Source organism: Orbicella franksi, chromosome 3 (assembly GCF_964199315.1).
Source record: "Orbicella franksi chromosome 3, jaOrbFran1.1, whole genome shotgun sequence".
Lineage (NCBI taxonomy): Eukaryota > Metazoa > Cnidaria > Anthozoa > Scleractinia > Merulinidae > Orbicella > Orbicella franksi.
In genome coordinates this window covers 29,355,294-29,374,414 of record NC_138147.1, presented here as the reverse complement: position 1 = coordinate 29,374,414, position 19,121 = coordinate 29,355,294, and the positions used below count along the sequence as shown (strand labels likewise).

The following is a 19,121-nucleotide window of genomic DNA, read 5'->3' as shown; positions in this document are numbered from 1 at the left end:
GAACAACGCAAAAATAATACAACTGACAACATTATTGACAATAACCCAGTTTATTCAATTTAAGCTGATTTCTTTTCCTCTCGTCAGATAATTTAGAGATCCCCAAAATAATGTCTCCCCTGCTATTTCTCCTTTTGTTGTCTTCTAGGTCATTCTAGGTTCTAGCTCTAAACCAGGTGGTTCTGAAATCTCCTGACCGGAAGATCTGGGAAGAAACGTGAGAACTATTTTTCAGTACAACGACACACATCTTTGAAATTTCCTGGTGAATAATTTCAAAAAAACCTTTAACCAAGCGCGATTCTAAATATAAGTTAAGAGGAAATCCCGTGTTCTAAATTAAGTTCGATTCATCCTTAAGCCCGGCTTAGCGGTCAAACGTATACAAAAAAAAACAAAAACAACAACAAAAAAACAAAAACGCTCAAGCTGGCAGAAATCAGTGTTGATTACTTTCTGGAACAAAAATTTGACGAGAAAACTGCACCTACGAGAGTAGCTATCTCATAGAGCACGCTACATTAACTTACTTCTGTTATGTTTTTTCATCCATCAGGACATCTTGTTTGTCTCTATCCACTTCAAGTAGTGGGAGACACGAGCAAACACAGTGAAATACTCCGTGATACACATGTCATTTCCCCAACTGACTACACCTCGCAAAACCCACTTGCCATTTTCTTCACAAACAAGAGGTCCTCCGCTATCTCCCTAAAGGGGTAAAATATATTCAATAATTGTAATGCGGAACAAAGAAATTAAATATTCAAAACTATAGGGAGAATAAAGAAACTTAGGTAAGTATATTTTTAACCTCAATAGCCGTAATAGAAGGCGACTATGCAAGGCTCTGGGCATACCTGCTGTTACCAGGGAATGAGCAAACAAGCGAAACGAACGGACGAACGAGCGAACGATCGATTGATCAAACGAACGAACGAACGAAAGAACGAAAGAACGAAAGAACGAACGATCGATTGATCTAACGTACGAACGAAGAATTAAACGAACGGACGGACAGACGTACGGATGGACTGAATGACTGACTGACTGACGGACGGATGGACGTACAGAAAAACCGACTAACCGACCAAAATGAACACAAAGCACACGATGAAAGGGACGAACAGTTGTTCGTGGCAGTAGCTTGACATGTTGTCAATGGAGATCTGCCAGCAAAACTGACGACAATTTTCACAGAATTCATTAATTTAGGGGTATCGATTTCAAGTTTCAAATGTTTGAAGACAATTAATTCTCAAGAAATGTTGGCTTTGAATCTATTAATGTGCCAGGGAACAGCGCATGTTGTAACTCTTTAAAATAAACATACACTGTCGTTGTGGGTCTAAATTCTGGGTCCTGTTAAGGAGATTTTTTTTTAACATTTTTTTTTTCTAATTTTCGAAATTTGTTTGTTAGATATGAATTAAATCGACATTTTTTCACCTGACAACCTCCTTTGCCCTGGCCTCCAGCACACAACATAGGACCTTTGTGAACCTTTCTCACGACTTTCATTTTTTCACGGCATGTTTTGTGATCCGCCACTGGAAGCACTGCTTGTTGCAATACTTCCGCTCCACTTCCTCCACCAATCGTTTTTCCCCAGCCTGAAAAATATATGGAAATAAAAACAACTCAAAACCGAGGGTCAGGGTGAAGGTTTTAACCAATAGCAACCTGATAAATGATAAGTCCTTTGACATCAGAAACATTTACTAAGAATTAGCTGAAAAATCGCTTAAAAATCAACTGATAAATGGGACTCCAGCAACCCTTTCTAGACCGTTAGCAAACAGCTATTGGCAAATAAGTTGATCTTCAAAAATGTAGCCCTTAATTGTGCTAGCACTTCACTTTGGGCGCGCAAACTTCTGCACGGACAGTACTCCCCTATAATCGTTTTGATCATTGACGATCGTGGATAAATTTGACCTTGTCATATCTGTGAGACCACCCAAACAATCGTTCTGTTACTATTGGCACACTGGACGAAGAAATGCTTGAAGCAAGAAAACGTTTGACTAGCAAGTATACGGAACACACCCTCCTTAACAGGGCTCCAATCAACCAGTTCCCCTCCATTCGAAATCTGACTAATTATGGGGTGAAGGTTAGGCAAGACTATGGCGTATATATGCTCATGAATTATGTCTATACTACTTTACCAGTGATAAAACAGTTTGTTCCTGGGGATATCTGGTCTCTGCCACTTTCAGGAAGACAGACTGTGTTGACCTTGTCACTTGGTGTAATTGGCTTCGCAAGCTTTAACAATGCCACGTCGTTTTTGGCTGTTATCCAGCTGAATTCTGGGTGGTAGATAACTTTTGTCACATTGATTGTTTTTTGAACCGAGGTAGGGTAACCCTCTTGGTAATGAGCACCTAGAAACAGAAAAAAGAACATCGATTGAGACAAAATCATCTGAAATGAAACAAACAAGCAGAGAAGGAAGAACGGATGCAAGAAAACAAGGAAGGAAGCAATGAAGAAAGAAAGTACGAAAGTACTGAACCAACGAGGCAAGAAGGAAGTAATGGAAGGAGAGAAAAATAAGACAGAGGAAGTGAAAAGCCAGGAAACAAGGGGAAAAGGTAGAGAGGAAAGACGCGACCAAGCGAGGATTTAGAAGCAAAACGGGGGAAGGGAAGGAAGGAAGGAAGGAAGAAAGAAAGCAAAGAAGGAAGCAAGGAAGGAAGGAAGAAGGGAAGGAAGAAAGCTTGGAAGAAAAAAAGGAAGGAAAAACTGAAGCAAATCGAAGGAAAGGGAAAGAAAGGAACGTGTTAAAAAGATAGAACAAGAGAATGCGGACCATTCACATCCCCGACGCAGCAATGTGATAAACTTACCAACAGTGACTTTGAATGCAGTAGGATAGGGATCATATTCCACACAATGAGCTGCTGTCAAAACCCAGTCCTTCTCAATTAGTGATCCGCCACAGACGTGACCGTAAGAACCGTCGTCTGGGTAATCTCTGTAGCGGAGAGAAATCTGCCACGGCCATGAATTGGGTGTGGCTTCTTCACCGTTTACCACGCGGGACGACTGAGCGACACGCTTTCCACATGCAGCTGTTTCAGTTAAAAAGAAAAGAAAATCAACAAAAATGAGTTACTGCTTCGCAGGTACAAGAAATATTTCTTTCTCTTTATTTCTTTTATCTATGTTTTTCTTAGGTAGATATTTCCATGTGAACGGATTAGTCTGCTGAAGTGATTCAATGCGCTCCCGTGACAGCGTATCTACGAACAGCAATACAGGATTTTCCTCGAGCTAAGCTCGACAGGGAAGTGAAAGGGCTTTTTCTATTGGGTGAGCAAGCCGAAGCTCTACTTTAAATGGATAAATTAATATGGTATTCGGTAAACTGAGTTTAAAAAGGGAAACATTCTGCGTTGAAATATTCTTATTAGAATGCTTTAAAGAACGCGTCTTTAGGAAAATTAAGGTACGTGCGCATCCAGCGAATTCTTTGATTTGTTTCATAATCTAAATTTCTTTTCACTTGAAATAGCTGATGCACTCTTTTTTTTTTTTTGTATAAGAATATTGTTTTTCCGGCCGAGGCTGAATATTCTTGTTTTTTGCCGAAAATATTTTATGCTGAAAATATTGTTGTGAATAATCTCAAAGATAATAGCGTATGACGCTTCTGTTTTCGAATGTATCTGGTGTCTCCATGAAGTTAGAAGGAGCCAGAATGGGGGGAACAAAGCCTGGTATATGACAAATAATTTCCTTTGGAAATGTAACATACGTTTAGTGCTAGCTTTATTGCTTTTTGGTTAGTTTTGCCGTTTACAGAAACGAAAAATTTTATACGATTTTGTTCAAAACATATCATTGTATTGCCAATACAAATTTTTAACACAAAAAATTATATTCTTTTCAAAATCTCAGCCTCGGGTTTACTCTTTAAATATTCTTAAAATTTCGCAAATTTCAGTTTCGATATTCTTAAAAAGTATATACTTATAAAGTATATTCTTATAAAAAGAAAGATTGTAATGTAAGATCAAAGTCTATTTTAAATCTTTCTCTTTGGCCATCGCAGCTTTATAACAAATAACACACAAACTGCAGTGACAAATATGAAGAGAAAACGCTGATACATATTAGGGAGCAAGAAAACCACGACGGCAACGACTACGGGAACGTCAACGAACAAAAGATTTAACGAGCAGTACAATGGCTGTGCACGTGCGTTATAATTCTTGGTACATTTCTTTGCCGTCCTCTGCACAACAACAACGTACATTCTGCGCTGTCTGGAGAACGTGAACCACGACGGCTAATTTTTTTAAAATTTTATTTAAAATTTATCGCTGTGTCCCGGATGTAGTTTTGGGATAGTTTTGACAGTGATAAACAAAGCAAATGACTTCAGAGTATCGCGAGATTCGTAGGTAAAATATAAGTTCATTTTAATCGGCGTTATCCCTGACGTCGCCGTCATGGTTTCTTAAGCTCCCAATTGCAAGATGAAGGGGACGCTACCAATTAGGAAAGTGAAAACTACCCTAAACGATAATGTTAGCAGCGAAAAGCTTATCTTTATTGGTTTGCACTTTTAGTATGCAAACTTTTCTCAGCTTCTGTCATTGTTATTGTTAAGTAGTTACTTATCGTAAATTCAAAATTTACTCGTTACTTCTATTCTAAATGGTCACTTCTGAATATATATGTCGAAACACACGAAACGTTAAGTTGAATGAATTTTGTTTCCCAAAATGCGTTTTATTTTCATGTTTGTCACTGCAGTTTGGTGTTATTTCTTATAACGTCTATTTTGTTAAACGCTTCCAGTATTTTAATGCAAGAAATGCCTTTTCAGTTTCACAAATTATGGGTCCCCTTTGCGAGGGTTCTTAGGCAAAACCTCAGCAATCGAATGCTTACCACTGACAACGGCCATCTATTGTACAAAAGGGCTGATTGAACCCCGTTTTTAATTGCCTTTATTTTTGCAATATTCCTCCGTGTAACATAATTGCATTTTGTTTTGAACATTTTAACTTTTCTTTCTTTTTGCATTGAATATCCTATCACACATGTTGGAAATTATTTTAAAAGAAAAATAATCCTTATTTTTTTTTAACAAAAACGGACAAATGTTGCTAATTCTGTATACTTTTAATGTGCAATCTTTTAGCATTAATTGGTTTTTTCTTCCTACAGCTCCTCCCTTCTGGTACAGTGTCTGGTACAGTGTATAGGTCTTCATATCTTACAAAGCAGAAACCCTTTACCTTCTTACCTTCTGTAAGCGACGGAAGTGGAACGAGTAAAACTGCCAGTAATACCAAGATCATCAACATTTTGTGTCGAGTTGAAAAGCATTTAAACTGCACTCATGCAACTAAATGAGGTATTCATCATTTATAGACTCAGATTTATTCATTTTCTTTTGCATAAGCAAACAGACTTGCGAAAGGAATCTTAACCCTTTTAAGTGGTCTTAAAATTTTTAATGGTCACAACAAAAGGGCTCTACTAAAATAAAGTACTTTCTAAAATAAAGTGGTTGGCACGTTTTGGAACACAATGTTAGAAATAGAGCATTTTATTGTTAAATCCGCAAAGCTTTGTATGACATGCAAGTGTTAAAATAATGTTAATGTATACTTGCAGCTGAGCAAAGGCCCGGCCTAATGTAAGTAAAATCGGTAAAATACGAACGCAACCCAACGAACGAGACATATTCTAACATTGTTGCCCGTAACATGTTGCAGATATTTTTCTTTCTGTTGCACCATCCAAAATCTCATAACATTTTTTAACAGTGTGGCCAATCGTGTACAACGTTTTGTCTGCAATAATGCTGCAATATCGTGCCATTTGTTCCATTTAAATGTTACGTGCATTTGTCCGAGCTATAAAATATTGAGTAATTTCAGTGCATTTGTGAAATGACTACCATTAGTACTGTTTGTTTAAAGCTAATTAGCTGTTAATCGTTCTTCTTAAGCTTTTATAAGTCATTTATACAGCCAGCAGATCGCTACTACCCGCAATTTCGCCATATCAGGTTTTTCCCTTAAAAATTGTACTTCAGCTCATTCTTTTATAAACGCAAGACTTTTGAGAAATAATTCGGGAAAATTTGTTTGGATCTCTTAAATGCTTGCCTATTTTCTCTCTCAATATTACAGTCACTCCCTCTTTATCCTTTACAGAGCTTCTTTGAAAAACAACATCATTAGTTACACAATACACAATCTTTTGAATCGTATTAGCGGCGCTCCCGCACGCCGACGCTGCACAAGCGGAGCCCCATTCCTTAGAAAATGAGGTAACCCATCAAGCCGAGAAAATTTGGTTATGACGTGACTATATGAGCGAGCGAGCGAGCGTCCGTCCGTCCGTAAAGCCTCTGGGGAGGGGAGCTTCAAGGTAGCCCTAACAAGGGAGCTCAGGAACGCTATCTTTTCTTGGCAGGATTTTGGAAAAGAAAACTCATTTCTATTTGTTATGTGACTCAAAAAACGATAGCAGGGTTTCACTGAAGCAGGACGTGAAAGATAAGAGTTGAGTGCAAGAATTAATTAACAGGCAAAGAAGAAGCCACGAAGATCGCGATAGAGAGCGGGCTAGGGCTAGGGAGAGAAGGCGAAAGAATACTGAACAATGCCGAGAAGTAGAGCGAGTCAGGGCTGAGAGAAAGGAGATGAAACAATACCTAGCAATGCCATGAAACAGAAGCTAGCGGGAGCTTGAGAAAGGAGGCGAATACCCGAAAAACTGACTCAGAAGACCACAGAACTCCCCAAGTTAATTCCCGCATTAATGTGCAGCCTTGCAAGGAAAATCACATGATTCATCAGGTGATCAACAAGAGAACTCAAACATGTTTTGTGTGTTTAGAGAAATTACAGAACGCCATAATTAGTCCAGTTCAGTCTTTTCACCTTTTGCTGCAAGTTTCTGCCTGGAAGATTTACAGTTGCCGAAGGCGGCGAGCGACTGATCTTTTGTTGTGACGTTTTCTATGAAAATTATCAAGTTGCTTCGGCGAGATAAGCTTATCTTCAATAGGTTTTCTTTTCTTAAGTCTTCCTGATTTTAAACCATGTTGTTTAAATGACATCGTTTTAATTTCGCTCATCTCTAAACAATAACAAGAAGTGGAAGTTGTTGTAAATGACATAGTTTTATGTCAATTTTCGTTGTTAACCTCACGTCTGAAAATAATAAAACTGTATTTGTAAACACTGCAAGGCGAGTTTTGAAGTTTTCTTTGTGTTAGTAGGCACAGTCGCTTCACAGACCGCTTAAATTTTCTCCTCTGTTGTTTGGGTCAATAAACCATTTTAAGCCGAAGCGAACAGAATTTGCTCGTTTGTGGTGATTTGCAAATCATGTTTACAAAGTATGGAGATTTCCTCGTTTTTTTAGTTCAATTTATTCGGTTTGATGAAATGCTTGGGTGAATTTTCAGGTTGTTGGTTTAAGACTGGTAAAGCTACCGCCGATAAAATGACTGCAAAGCCGTCGGCAAAAATAATATTTAAAAATAATATTGCAAGTCAAACACTGCAAGTCTGCGGACCTTTTGAAGTTTTCAGGCTTGTAAATGCATTTCTTGACTTTAGCTTGAATGATAATCAAGCTTAAACGACTTTTATTTATCCTTTCTTTCATAATTTTGGTCATCCTTCAGGCTTCGATCATTGAGACGGGTTTTGCTGTTTGGTACTCAGATGTAGTGATATGCATACTGTGTTTATGTATATTTCCTCGTTTCATTTCTTTGTTGTCCAGTTGATTCGGTTTGGTGAAATGCTTAGTCGAAATGTCGGGTAGAACATTACGCATGTAAACCCTGTCTGCAAATAAAGCTGTACTTTGGTTTTTGATTTGCTATGTGATTTCATTACTGCCACTGCATTTGGTCGAGGGTACATGTCTTACGTCGAACTTCGTCCTGAGCGATTATTTTTATCGAGGCCGATGTCAATTAGATCCTTGTCCCTCGAACTTACAATCTAACTCAAACCCCCACCGTGGTACAAAGGCGGGTGGAGTTTGGTTTCATTCTGTTGAGGTACAGTGGGATAAATTTACATTGAGTAGATAGGTCTGAGCTTGCTTTACAACACGACACCATTTTTATACGTTATGACGTCATATGACGTAAATGACGTCATTTGATCCGCCATTCTGGATTTCAAATTTTCTTAAAAGGTCAAGAAATAACGGAAATTAGTACAAAATCTAGCCAAAATGATTTGGAAAGAAAAAAATTTAATAATTTGTTTAATTTTATGAGCTAGGAGAACTGAAACGCAAAAGAGAATTATGTCAAAAAAGTGCATTTTCGGCCACATTAACATGAGATTTATGGTTGCCATGGCAACTTGGATACACAATTGACTTCTCAAAATGTCTGGAAAGGATAAATGAGCAGCCCCTGAAAGTTTCAGTATTTTAGAGTAAAAAGACGAACTATTAACTTTACATTACACATGAAGAACACTACCCTTTGACTAATGCACAAACGAGATATGATAAAAAACCGTTCTGACAAAGCCTTAGGGTTTTGTCACTCCGGTGAATCCGGGGAAGTAGCGGTGTATTAGGCTGCGGTGGGGATGGGAGCGGGGGTGGTGTAAAGAGTATCGCAACTGATAACCTCGAAAAAGACCCTAGCAATTTACTGATAACCCATGCCAAAAACACACTCCAATAACAGTTTGCTATAAATTTGACCTTCTTTTTTTGATAGTTTATTAGTCTTCTGGTAAAACTACTTATTATATATCGTTCACAGCAGATCGTCTCCTGCCGGTGTCTCGTCTTTGAGCATCTAAGATACAAACCTATTATAAATGGTCACTCTTAAGTTATGCTCTCTCCTTAAAATATTTTGTCAAGATTGTCATACGTTGGTAGTTTTCACCTTGGACGTAGGACACCTATCTGTTTAACCGGAGAATCCTGAGCGATAGGTAGGGTGAAAATGTTTCATTTGCCCGTTACCTGAGAGCTGTTTTAGAAATGAGGAAACTTTTAAGGGTAAGTATTTACAAACATTATATCGCAGTTTGGCTACTACAGTATATCAAGAGATTTTCAAGGTAAAAAAGTGAATCCCCCATATAGGCCCTCTACCCAAGGTAATCCCTCGTAAGTTATTTTAAGACATGGTACCCAGTTCTTCCTAGGATCTTACTCGCACGATGCGTGTACGGCCCAAACGACTTTTTCGCAATTACCTGACACGAAATGGCGGGAAATGTGGTGAAAAGTACTTTTATATGTTTTGGTTTTCAAAAGACGTTTCGTTGTACAGACGTTTACTGCACTCTTGGCTGCCTTTTTGTTCTGCTGAGCATTCGTTTGCTTTGTGCTCGTTTGGTTGTTCATTCTTTTACCGGTTATTTCATGGCGAATAGAACCGGTGTGACTACTTTAGTACAAATATCTCAACTCTCAAACAAGGATGGCCATCATGCGAGACGGGATAAAATCTAACGAATCTTGCTTTATACATGTAATTAACGTCAGGACTGAGTGAGTGTTTCACGATACTATTTTGATCCGTGTTTCCTGCAAACACCTGGAAATGAAAAAGAAGTAAATTACGCTCTTACAAACTAAGATCTACCGAAAATAACACTTATCAGTGTTATGACGTGTGCTTCTTAGCTCCGTCGTTTTAACTTGTGCTGTTTCGGTGACCAGTGACAGAAATAATGGCCGAAAAATATGCTGCTTCAGCTGATAAACTCGAACATTAGAGGGAAAAAATAACAATAAATAAAATATTAATAAATAATCAATTATGAAATAGTCGTCTGAAAAGCTCGCGTGTCAGTTAAGATTAAATACTTCAATTTTCTCTTGACTATCTTGTTCAATTCAATAATACCTCCACTTTATGAAAAGCTTATCAGCAGAAGTTTTTTACACACTGAACACCCCGTAAGAGCATTTTGTCAGTCCTAAAAGGAACTCAATATGCATGCGCGCCTTCAACTGTTCTGGTATCGAACTGCGGTAACAAAACTAAGCACGTGCATTAGGCCCAGTTCAGACGCCGAACTTTTCATGAGCCGAACTTAATTCGAATTTGAACCGACCCAAATTGTCAAAAGTACAGCTGTTGATTCAAACGTCGAACTTAATTCACCGAACTTAATTTAGTTTAAAACAAACCACATCGAAAGGTCAGCGGTTTTCAGGCAAGGTGTATGCATTAGGTTAGGCACATGAAAAGTTCGACGTCTGAATCAAAGCCGTTCCAAAGCCGAAATTCCTGGCTGAGCTAGCCGGGAAGAACGGCTGAGCCATTCCAAATTCAAATAGCCGTTCTTAACTGATTCAGACGCCGAACTTTCCATGTACGTAATTCAACGTATTAGGCTCGGCTCATGAAAAGTTCGGCGTCTGAACTGGGCCTAAGAAGTCTACGAGAGTTGTTTTACAAAGCTAACTGAAAAGAAAATGCCTACAACTTCCATTCCAGGAACGCTAGACTTGTTTTCAAATCGAAATTCTCGCTGAGTGATTAAAACTAACATGGGAAGATTTTTAGTTTCAACTTTTTCAGTTAAATTTGTATTTAGAATTTTTACTCTTTTCGAAACTTGCTATATGGGCAACCCGGCTTGTTAAACTATTTCTTGCTCCCGATCCTTTTTTTTTCCTGCAATATATAGCGGTACAAACATCCTTTGTAAACAAGGACTTCAGGGCTTGTATGACTTAAGTATGAGACAATTGTCCCGTTTACTGAGAATAAAACTTTACGATTTCTCTATAGGCCTACACTCCTGGATAAGAAAATATAGATTACCTCATGGAAAGTGCGCGCGTACGGTCTTTACGCACGAGTTTTCTGATACAAAAACAACGAGTGCATTAAGACCGTACAAAGCACATTCCGTGCTGTAATTTGTTTATTTTATACTTACTGAGATTTTCACTATCGACGATTTTAAGAAAATTTATTTGCTTTTCATTTAGCAGAACAATAGTCAAGTTATGCTTTTATTCAGACAAACCTCTCGAAGGCTTGATGGTTTGTAATCCTGGTCATATTTTCGTTTGACATTTAAAATAAATTCGCACATGAACTTGTTGAGTTCATCTAATTTGATTTCTTCTACTTTTCAGATCTCTTCTTTCTGTTTGAGGAATTGGCTAAAACACGCTAAGGTCGCGTCGGGTCTGATTTCTGATTTGATGAAACGCTTTTTCCACGTGTAAGAAAGTCGTTTCGCGATTGTGATTGGATGAAGAAATTTCCGCATGGGATTTCATGCGATCAATTCTATCCGAAACTCTAAGTAAGTATGAAGTAAATATTATCTTAGTCACCTTTTCAGCATTGTTTTCCTTGTAGCTGTTCCATGTTACTCCATCTGTAGAAAGGTGCACTTTGTAGCTGGTGGTCCAGAAAGGGCCTACTCTTTCTCCTTGTGTTGCCACAGCACAAACAGACCGTACTGCACTCATATCAACTTGAAGATAGTCTGTTCTGTCTGTTGTTGTGTTTGTACACCACGCTCCATCTCCCCTGTGCTCATTCAGCCGACCATAGTATGGATACGTATAACTATCAAAATTTGTGCTTGCCGTCATTCTGGCATCTGGTATTGTGTTCCTGTCTTCTACACCAACAGGCCCACATTCTGAACCACAAACGAAAACAAAAGACAAAAAAGCAATTAAAAAAGGCAATCGTGTTACTGTGTTACGTACTTATGAATCAAAGGCCGTCTGGAACATTATGTGAGAAAAATATTAATCATACGTGTACTGTCCAGCATAAAAATCTTGTCATTGATGTAACCTTTTCTTCAAGTCTCATCGTAATTCAGATTCTGAAATTGTGACTTATACAGACTAAGATTATGATAGCACAGCTCAGCTGCTTTCTATCTGCGACATATCTCAGCTATTTAAGCAACGAACAACAGGAAGCACCCAAGCTATACTACTCAAAACAACACAGATCTGACATGAAAGCTGATTGTCAGTAACCTTTCATTAGCCAAAAAATGAATTAGACCTCGTGGAAAAATTCATTAGAGGCTTATCAAATGCAATGTCCATAATCTTTTCCCAGCTGATTGACCATTGTATTTTTTCGATTAATATTCCAAGTTAGTTGACTGATTGATTGATTGAGAGAGGCAGGGAAGGAGGGAGAAAGGGAGGGAGGGAGGGAGGGAGGGAGGGAGGGAGGAAGGGAGTGAGTGAGTAAGTGAGTGAGTATAGTATAGTATAGTATAGTATAGTATAGTATAGTATAGTATAGTATAGTATAGTATAGTATAGTATAGTATGGTATAGTATAGTATAGTATATCTTTAATGCGCCTTATTCTCCAAAGGGAGGTATTGGTCTGTTTACAATAAAGGTTTAACATTAACTAGTACAATAAGAAATAACATTCACTTGATTCTTTTATAATTCAAATAAAATGAAATAAAAATTATAATGCTCATTTCGTTTGTAAGTTGAGAATCTCTTCTTTTTTTAAACATTAAGTTGATATATTTACCTATTATTTTTGATGTAACTCTATTGTCAGCTCTAAGTAAGTACTTAGTTCTCTCGTTATCGCTCAGATTTTCGTAAAGTGCATCTTTGTTTGAAATGTGAGAATGGAGCTCAACTCTTATGGTAGCGTACCCCTGGCAGTACATCAAGAAATGCTGTTCGTGTTCTACGCAATTTTCTTTGCATACTAAGCATGTTCTTTCCTCTACTGGGATTGATGCTCCTTTATTTTCATATTTTCCAGTTTGTATTCGTAATTCGTGACATCATAACCTAAGCCTTGTCAGGCTAATTCTGTGCGCTGAGTTTGTAACCGTTTTCAGGTAATTTTGAAATTGACAACTCTTTTTAACTTCCTTGTGCGTTAATTTTTCCCTTGAAGTTGTTGATGAACTGTTCTTAGTCTCAAGCCAGTTTTGTGAATACTTATTTCTAAGATTTTTGTTTATTTTTAATCGACCGTTCTTGATGTGTTGTCGTGTTACTGGTTCTGGTGATTCTGTTACTTGATACCCCTTAGTGATCTCTTCATTGATTGTAACATCAAAGAAAGGTGTAGAAGTTGTTGCATATTGAAATGCTTCACGTAACAAAACGTTGCTACAAGAATGCTTCAATCTTTGCCAACAGCTAAAGATTGAAGCTCTTATATCAATGCTTAAAGGGTACCTCCCAAGCTCTGCCCTGCAGGCAATATTTGAGTGAGTGAGTGAGTGGGTGAGAAAGTGAGAAAGTGAGTGATTGATTGAATTAAGTCTTTATAGTCTAGATACCAGTCACGCACTAGGAATAATTAACCGGCCGCGAGCCGGGAACCAAAGCCGGAATAAAGTTTTTTCTAGACAAATTAACTTACTTTTAATATTGATGGCTGGCCATTAAAAGATGGGTGCCACTTAAAAAAAAAACAACAAAAAAAAACAAAAAAACCCTTGAAAAGCACATATTTTCATGCCTATATGAATAGGAATCAACCCTGCACATTTCCCCTTGCTTGAGTCCTTACCTGTACAATTACGTCCATCTCCAGTGTAGCCCAGGCCACATTTGCAATTAAAGGATCCCTCAGTGTTAACACAGTCAGCATTCACATGGCAATCATGGCCGCCATCCAGATCGCACTCGTCGATATCTAGATTGTGAACAGAATGGTCCTCGATAAAATCAATGTTTCCAAAGAAGGGGCGGTTACTGCTCTGGGGACTTGGCTATTTAATGAATATTACAAAATCCCGAAATTTTTGATGTTCATTTTGAACGGGAGCAGGACCTGTACTCAACACCTTAAATCGCATTACTAGAATGCAAAAGAAAAAAACATGTCACTTTGTCTCGCTTTGTTCACTCATATGTCGTTTTAAGAGAAGTTTGAAAGTGTTAGAAAACTCATCAAATATGAAGCAAAGGCAACTAAATAAAGCTATTCTCCAATCACCTTGACTGCAGCTCAATCCAGTGTATCCTGTCGGACAGATGCAACGGTAACCTTTACTGGTGTATCCAGCTTGACAAGTGCTGTTCTTTGCACAAGCACCATTGCTGCAAGGACTCTAACAAAACAAAAACAGAAAGAAAGAAAATTAAGATAAAGCTTTGTAAGGTCGTAGCTGGTAACTTAATTTGTTCCTTGGAAAATGCTTATTTTAGTAACCTTTAATATCCGACATTTAATTTATTCGTACAAAACTCAGATATAACTTGGTGATTGAAACTTTTTTCTGTTTTGCCCAGAGTTTGTCGTTAATATTGGCGAAACAGTATACTCCCGCTTTGCCCATTGCCAGGGAACAAAATCAAATTCTAAGAATACCTGTGTTCCTTGATACCTAAATCCACTACGTTGAACCAAATCTCCCGGATATAGTACTTCATCCGAGTCGCTTATCTCACACAAGTATTGGTGGTTTTCGTCCAGTGGTCCTATGTTAAAAGACAAACAATTTGGCTCGATGAAACATCTAATGTTACAGATGTCTTCTCTGGTTGTGTTGATTTTTATGATCACGTGATTAGTTAGAGCTCTGTCTTGGACTGGTTGGGAGTACTTCAGCTGACGGCACTCTTGAGCTGAAATGAAATGGAATCAGATACGTTTTCACCATGTCTTTTCCGTGTCAGATTTGCCCTTTAGATATTAAAGGCTCGCGTTATTTTGATCGTTTTTCAATGCAGTGTGATAAAAGCCAGTAGTATGACATTAAAATTTCCCATCTTTTACGTCTATTGACCAAACAATCACTCTCTTACGATCGACGCAGTCCTTGACAATATCCAAATCCCCCAAACCTTGCCTGTCTCTGTCATCATAAATGCAATTTTCCTCAAATACTGCAAAGCATTTAAGGAGCCCTTCCAAAATACTCTGGAGCAGGGATGGCGCAGTAGGTAGAGCAGTCGCCTTCTGCGAATGTGGCGTGGGCTTGATTCCGACCCGGCGCCGCATGTGGTTGGGTGTCTGGAAAACCCGAATAGCGAATAGCGAATAGTCGCGAATAGCGAATAGCGAATAGTCCCGAATAGCGCGAATAGTCTCGAATAGTGCGAATAGTGGCGAACAGTCGCGAAAAGTGGCGAATAGTGACGAATAGTGACGAATAGTCGTCAATAGTCACCGCTTTAGATCTAATATCCAGCATTATTTAATTATCCAAATAAGCAACAGAATTTCAGTGAAATTATGATCATTTATTACCTTTTCTTCTCCGGACTCAGGCGACGGCTGTCCATCGCTGACATTAAGAAAACAGAAAACACAAGGATAACCTAATAAAGACGTGTTTACGCTTTTGCAGCGGTAAAAACAGAAGAAATTACGTTTAGAAGCACCTTTTGTCCTGATAAGCGTCTGTGCTTTTTAACGGAAAAATCACATCCTAAGTTGCTTCGAGGTTGACTGCGAGATACTGGGTACCCTATTTGTTACTATTTGCCACTATTCGCCACTATTCGAGACTGTTCGCCACTATTCGCACTGTTCGTACTATTCGCTATTCGCTATTCGGGACTATTCGCTGTTCGCTATTCGCGACTATTCGCTATTCGCTATTCGGGTTTTCCAGACACCCCATGTGGTTTGAGTCCGCTGTTGCTTCTCCCCTTGATCTCAGGGTTCTCCGGTTTTCCACCTTTCACAAAAACCAGCATCCTCAAACTCCAATTCAACCAGGATAGGGGACCCGCATGAAAACCAGATAAGGCTTCCTCTCTAAATATTGTAATTTATTTAATTTATCACTTTACAAAATTTGTCCTTTGATAAAATCTGATCTCTGAAAACGTCATCGCTACTTAAATCACGTCTTTATTCTTCCTTACTGCAGACACTTCCACAAATAACGGGACCCCTTGAGCCTGATTCACTCAACAGTTTATGGAAAGTTGTTTCATTTAGCTTGATGGTTTAGTACTTAAGGAGCAGTGTAAGTGATCGTTGAAAACTGAACAGTTGTAGCCAAAGAAAACGTGACATTGCGCTACGCGATTACAATTAAATGGTGCAGAATCTTCCTGAAAAAAGTGAGTCTTCCTCTCCCGTATTGAACCCTCATTGTATCCTAGAATGTCTTCCTACCTTCACTCACCGCCAGACAAGGAAGAAACCAAAACATGAATATCATCATAATCGTCCACATCGTTGTGTTTGTCGGCGTAGATTTTAAGCGACCCAACCGTCTTCCTGGATGTGTTAGCCAGTCTTCATTTACTGACTTTAAGAAAAGCGAAAAGAACGTCAGCTTGCCTTAATTAAGCGAGTGCCGCAGTAAACATCTTGAGATAACAAGAAATCAACGGAGGAGTGAGAAAGAAAAAGATAGTTGAAAACTACTTACTGCCTTCATTTTAGTTTCAGTCTTGAATTCTAGCGATCAATAACGACTGAGGAAAACAACTCCCAAATAACATCGGCGACCACCACCCGCCATTTCGAGTATTCAGTTAAGTAACCCCCAAGCGGGCTATAAAATATGCTTAATTAGACGTTGTGCCAACAAAGTTAGTCAATAACGCTAGTGGAATATAAAAAAGGTTTGCTCCACTAATTAAAAGCCCTGGTGCCCGTTCCTCGAAGATCTTCAAAAGTTTTCGCACTCGGAAAGCTGTAGCAAAATCTCAAACCTTATGATTACAGAGTTGTTTTATCCACATATTCTTAATATGAACAGAGCTTCTCCTCAAACAAGGAATTCAGGCGTATACACGTTTCGGTTTTTAGGTACAGATTATCTAAAAATGGCTTCTGGGGCTTTCGAGAAACCCTGGCCAGAAAATATGAGTTCAGTTTTGAATGTTACAATGAGATTCATTTTTCTTTTGTCAGAGAATTCATAATTCAAACTCTAGGCTTTTGAACTGAACCGCAAGTACACACTGCCGACCTGAATGAAACCAGCTGTTATTAATCAGCTATTCTTATGGAAGATCACCATATTTATACACCTTATTCATAAATGGATGCTTGCGCACTGCAATCTTTTGTTAGGAATGGTTTTGAACGCGGCTGATAAAATCTCATTACTAGAAACTGAAGACATATTATTTTGACAAGGTAGAACAATTTGTTAGAACAATTTGATCAAAGTATAATCATATTTTATAAGAGCTCGGCTAAGGAGGGTTGGTTCCTATTTGCTTCAACTGAAAAATCCTTAGATATAGGCAAGGTAAAATTGGTTTCACTTGCTAAAAAAAAATTAACGCGACAAATTTTCCCAACGGCCGTGGATCAATGATATATAACTATACAGAAAATATATAACGCATGTTTAAAGATGCTTTCCAGTCCGTATTGCGCACTCGCGAGAGCTTTTTACGTTTTTTGTTTTGATCCATGTAAGACGTATCAAAATTTAACATTTCGCAACTAGTTACATGAATTAATTTCAAAGTTTGATGTCAACTAGCCTGTCAGCAGGCTCACGTTTGAGTCACGCGCGCGAGGTTCCCTTCATATGCGCTGTACTGTTCATGTGCGCTGTACTGTTCAGACTCAGACACTGCTTTGATGTGGGTCAGTATGAGATTAAACCAATAAAATCGAAACTATCTCGTTTGAAATTTTCTTAATATTGTTCACTGTCCGCTTACAAGAGGTTATTTTTGACCCTGTGGAACCCAAAGAGGTGTCCTTGTCCGCTTAGGAGAGGTGTCTGCTTACGAGAGGTTAAAAATGTAGTGTTGGAAAAGAAAGAAAGATTTCTCTTTTTTTCCTAATCCAGTTCAAAAATAGCCTTTCATGAGCTGTTCACCCAAAGCAAAGTAATGTTCTAGTCTTGTTATTATTGTTTCATCATTCTGTTGGCTAATTTGTGAATCATACACACGTCACCAACGAAAAAGGCAGCATTAATTACCGACTAGATATGCTAGTTATAGTAGAAAAAGTCAATTCTTAATTAGACAGGAGTAGCTGGTTAAAGAGTCAGTTATACAACCAACATGAAAAAAGGCAAGGTTTGGTAATAACCCCGGAAAAAAAAATAATCAATTTTCGTGTCAACTTACTTTGCACAACAAGACTCACAGCGTTTTCGTCCTTTCCCAGAATACTGAACGCCAAACATTTATATTTCCCCGCATTCTCTAGGTGTACATCAGCAATGACGTCCACCTGACGCCATTTTGATCCTGTTGCTAGATAACAATCCATTGGTCCAAACCCAAGATAGCTGGGGAGCAGATTTTCCAGTGGTAGAGTTAAACAGGCAGAGCAGCAATATTACCTTCGTAGACGGTCAATCGGGAGGCCGGAGAAATGGTCACTCTGGTGTAGAAGTTGATTTTCCGGGCTTACCTTTAATCCCTGGTATACCCAGTGACCTAATAACTCCTATAATTCCCTTTTCTCCTCTTATTCCAGATGGTCCAATTCCTTACTTTCCTCTTCGACCTGACAGTCCCATAATTCCTTCGGAACCTTTTCTTCCTCTCCTTTCCGGAGGTCCCGGCAGTCCTTGCGGGCAAAAATTAAGAGTTCCATTCTTTTGACAGATCTTTTGAAACTCAGGAGATGACGCCTTCCAAAACTTCATTTAAATTGGCTGAATTATTATAGGTTCAATTGTTGGTAGTACTACGTGTGACTCTGTGGAGCTTTGTTAATAATAATAATAATAATAATAATAATAATAATAATAATAATAATAATAATAATTCCTTTGAGTATTGGGATTTGGGAGTCAGAGGTGTCAACATGTATATTCAAATCACCAACAGTTGAGAGAGATAACCCAAGTAACTCGCGTAAAGTCGCACTGTAAGTTCAAAAGTCTTGTTTCAGTCTTAAGGCCGTTACTGTACTTATATGGAAGTTAATTTGGCCATGACTACAATCGGCGACATGATTAGTTGACACATTGTCTTTCAATAGTATTTGTAGTGCACCAAATAACACCACTTGTTATATCGCGCTATAAACTTTGGAAACGACCCCGCTCCCCCATTTAATGTTGTTTGTTTGTAGCTCAAGACCACAGCAACTGCCACACAACATTGTTTAGGGAGAGGGGGAGGGGGGCAGGGGGGTTGAAGGGAGAAGCTAGGAGGGCAAAAAGGGACCCGAGTGACGAAATGGGTTAAAATGGTGAATGTGTCAACAATTTTGT

At 38.5% G+C, this 19,121-nt stretch overlaps 2 protein-coding genes and 1 pseudogene across 2 annotated transcripts in view; all 3 read right to left on the bottom strand.

Moving 5' to 3' along the window:
• Positions 1 to 116: 116 nt before the first annotated feature.
• Positions 117 to 5,382, bottom strand: LOC145481813 (chymotrypsinogen B-like). Its single transcript, XM_081460358.1, has 6 exons — positions 5,267 to 5,382; positions 2,856 to 3,080; positions 2,172 to 2,390; positions 1,450 to 1,613; positions 531 to 711; positions 117 to 205 (listed from the first exon to the last, which is right to left on the bottom strand). Exons 1-5 carry the CDS (start codon positions 5,325 to 5,327, stop codon positions 553 to 555), a joined length of 828 nt encoding a protein of 275 aa, XP_081316484.1. The 5' UTR covers positions 5,328 to 5,382; the 3' UTR covers positions 117 to 205; positions 531 to 552.
• Positions 5,383 to 8,504: 3,122 nt separating this feature from the next.
• LOC145481889 (lactadherin-like) overlaps positions 8,505 to 19,121 on the bottom strand; it is a 490,145-nt gene continuing 479,528 nt past the window's right edge. Inside the window, exons 2-4 of the mRNA XM_081460454.1 lie at positions 13,526 to 13,651; positions 11,332 to 11,645; positions 8,505 to 9,568 (exon numbers count right to left, since the gene is read on the bottom strand). Of these exons, the coding sequence (XP_081316580.1) occupies positions 9,416 to 9,568; positions 11,332 to 11,645; positions 13,526 to 13,651 (593 nt within the window). The 3' untranslated portion in view covers positions 8,505 to 9,415. The remainder of the gene's footprint in view (positions 9,569 to 11,331; positions 11,646 to 13,525; positions 13,652 to 19,121) is intronic.
• LOC145481895 (uncharacterized) lies at positions 17,436 to 19,034 on the bottom strand (annotated as a pseudogene).

Bases quoted from the DNA above. Each gene is read 5' to 3' on its own strand.
- LOC145481813 (XM_081460358.1), bottom strand. From the start codon at position 5,327: ATGTTGATGATCTTGGTATTACTGGCAGTTTTACTCGTTCCACTTCCG. The intron at 2,391-2,855 runs GTAAGTTTATCA...TTCTGTTTCTAG, and splicing joins TGCATTCAAAGTCACTGTTG to GTGCTCATTACCAAGAGGGT. The intron at 1,614-2,171 runs GTAAAGTAGTAT...TATATTTTTCAG, and splicing joins AACAAACTGTTTTATCACTG to GCTGGGGAAAAACGATTGGT.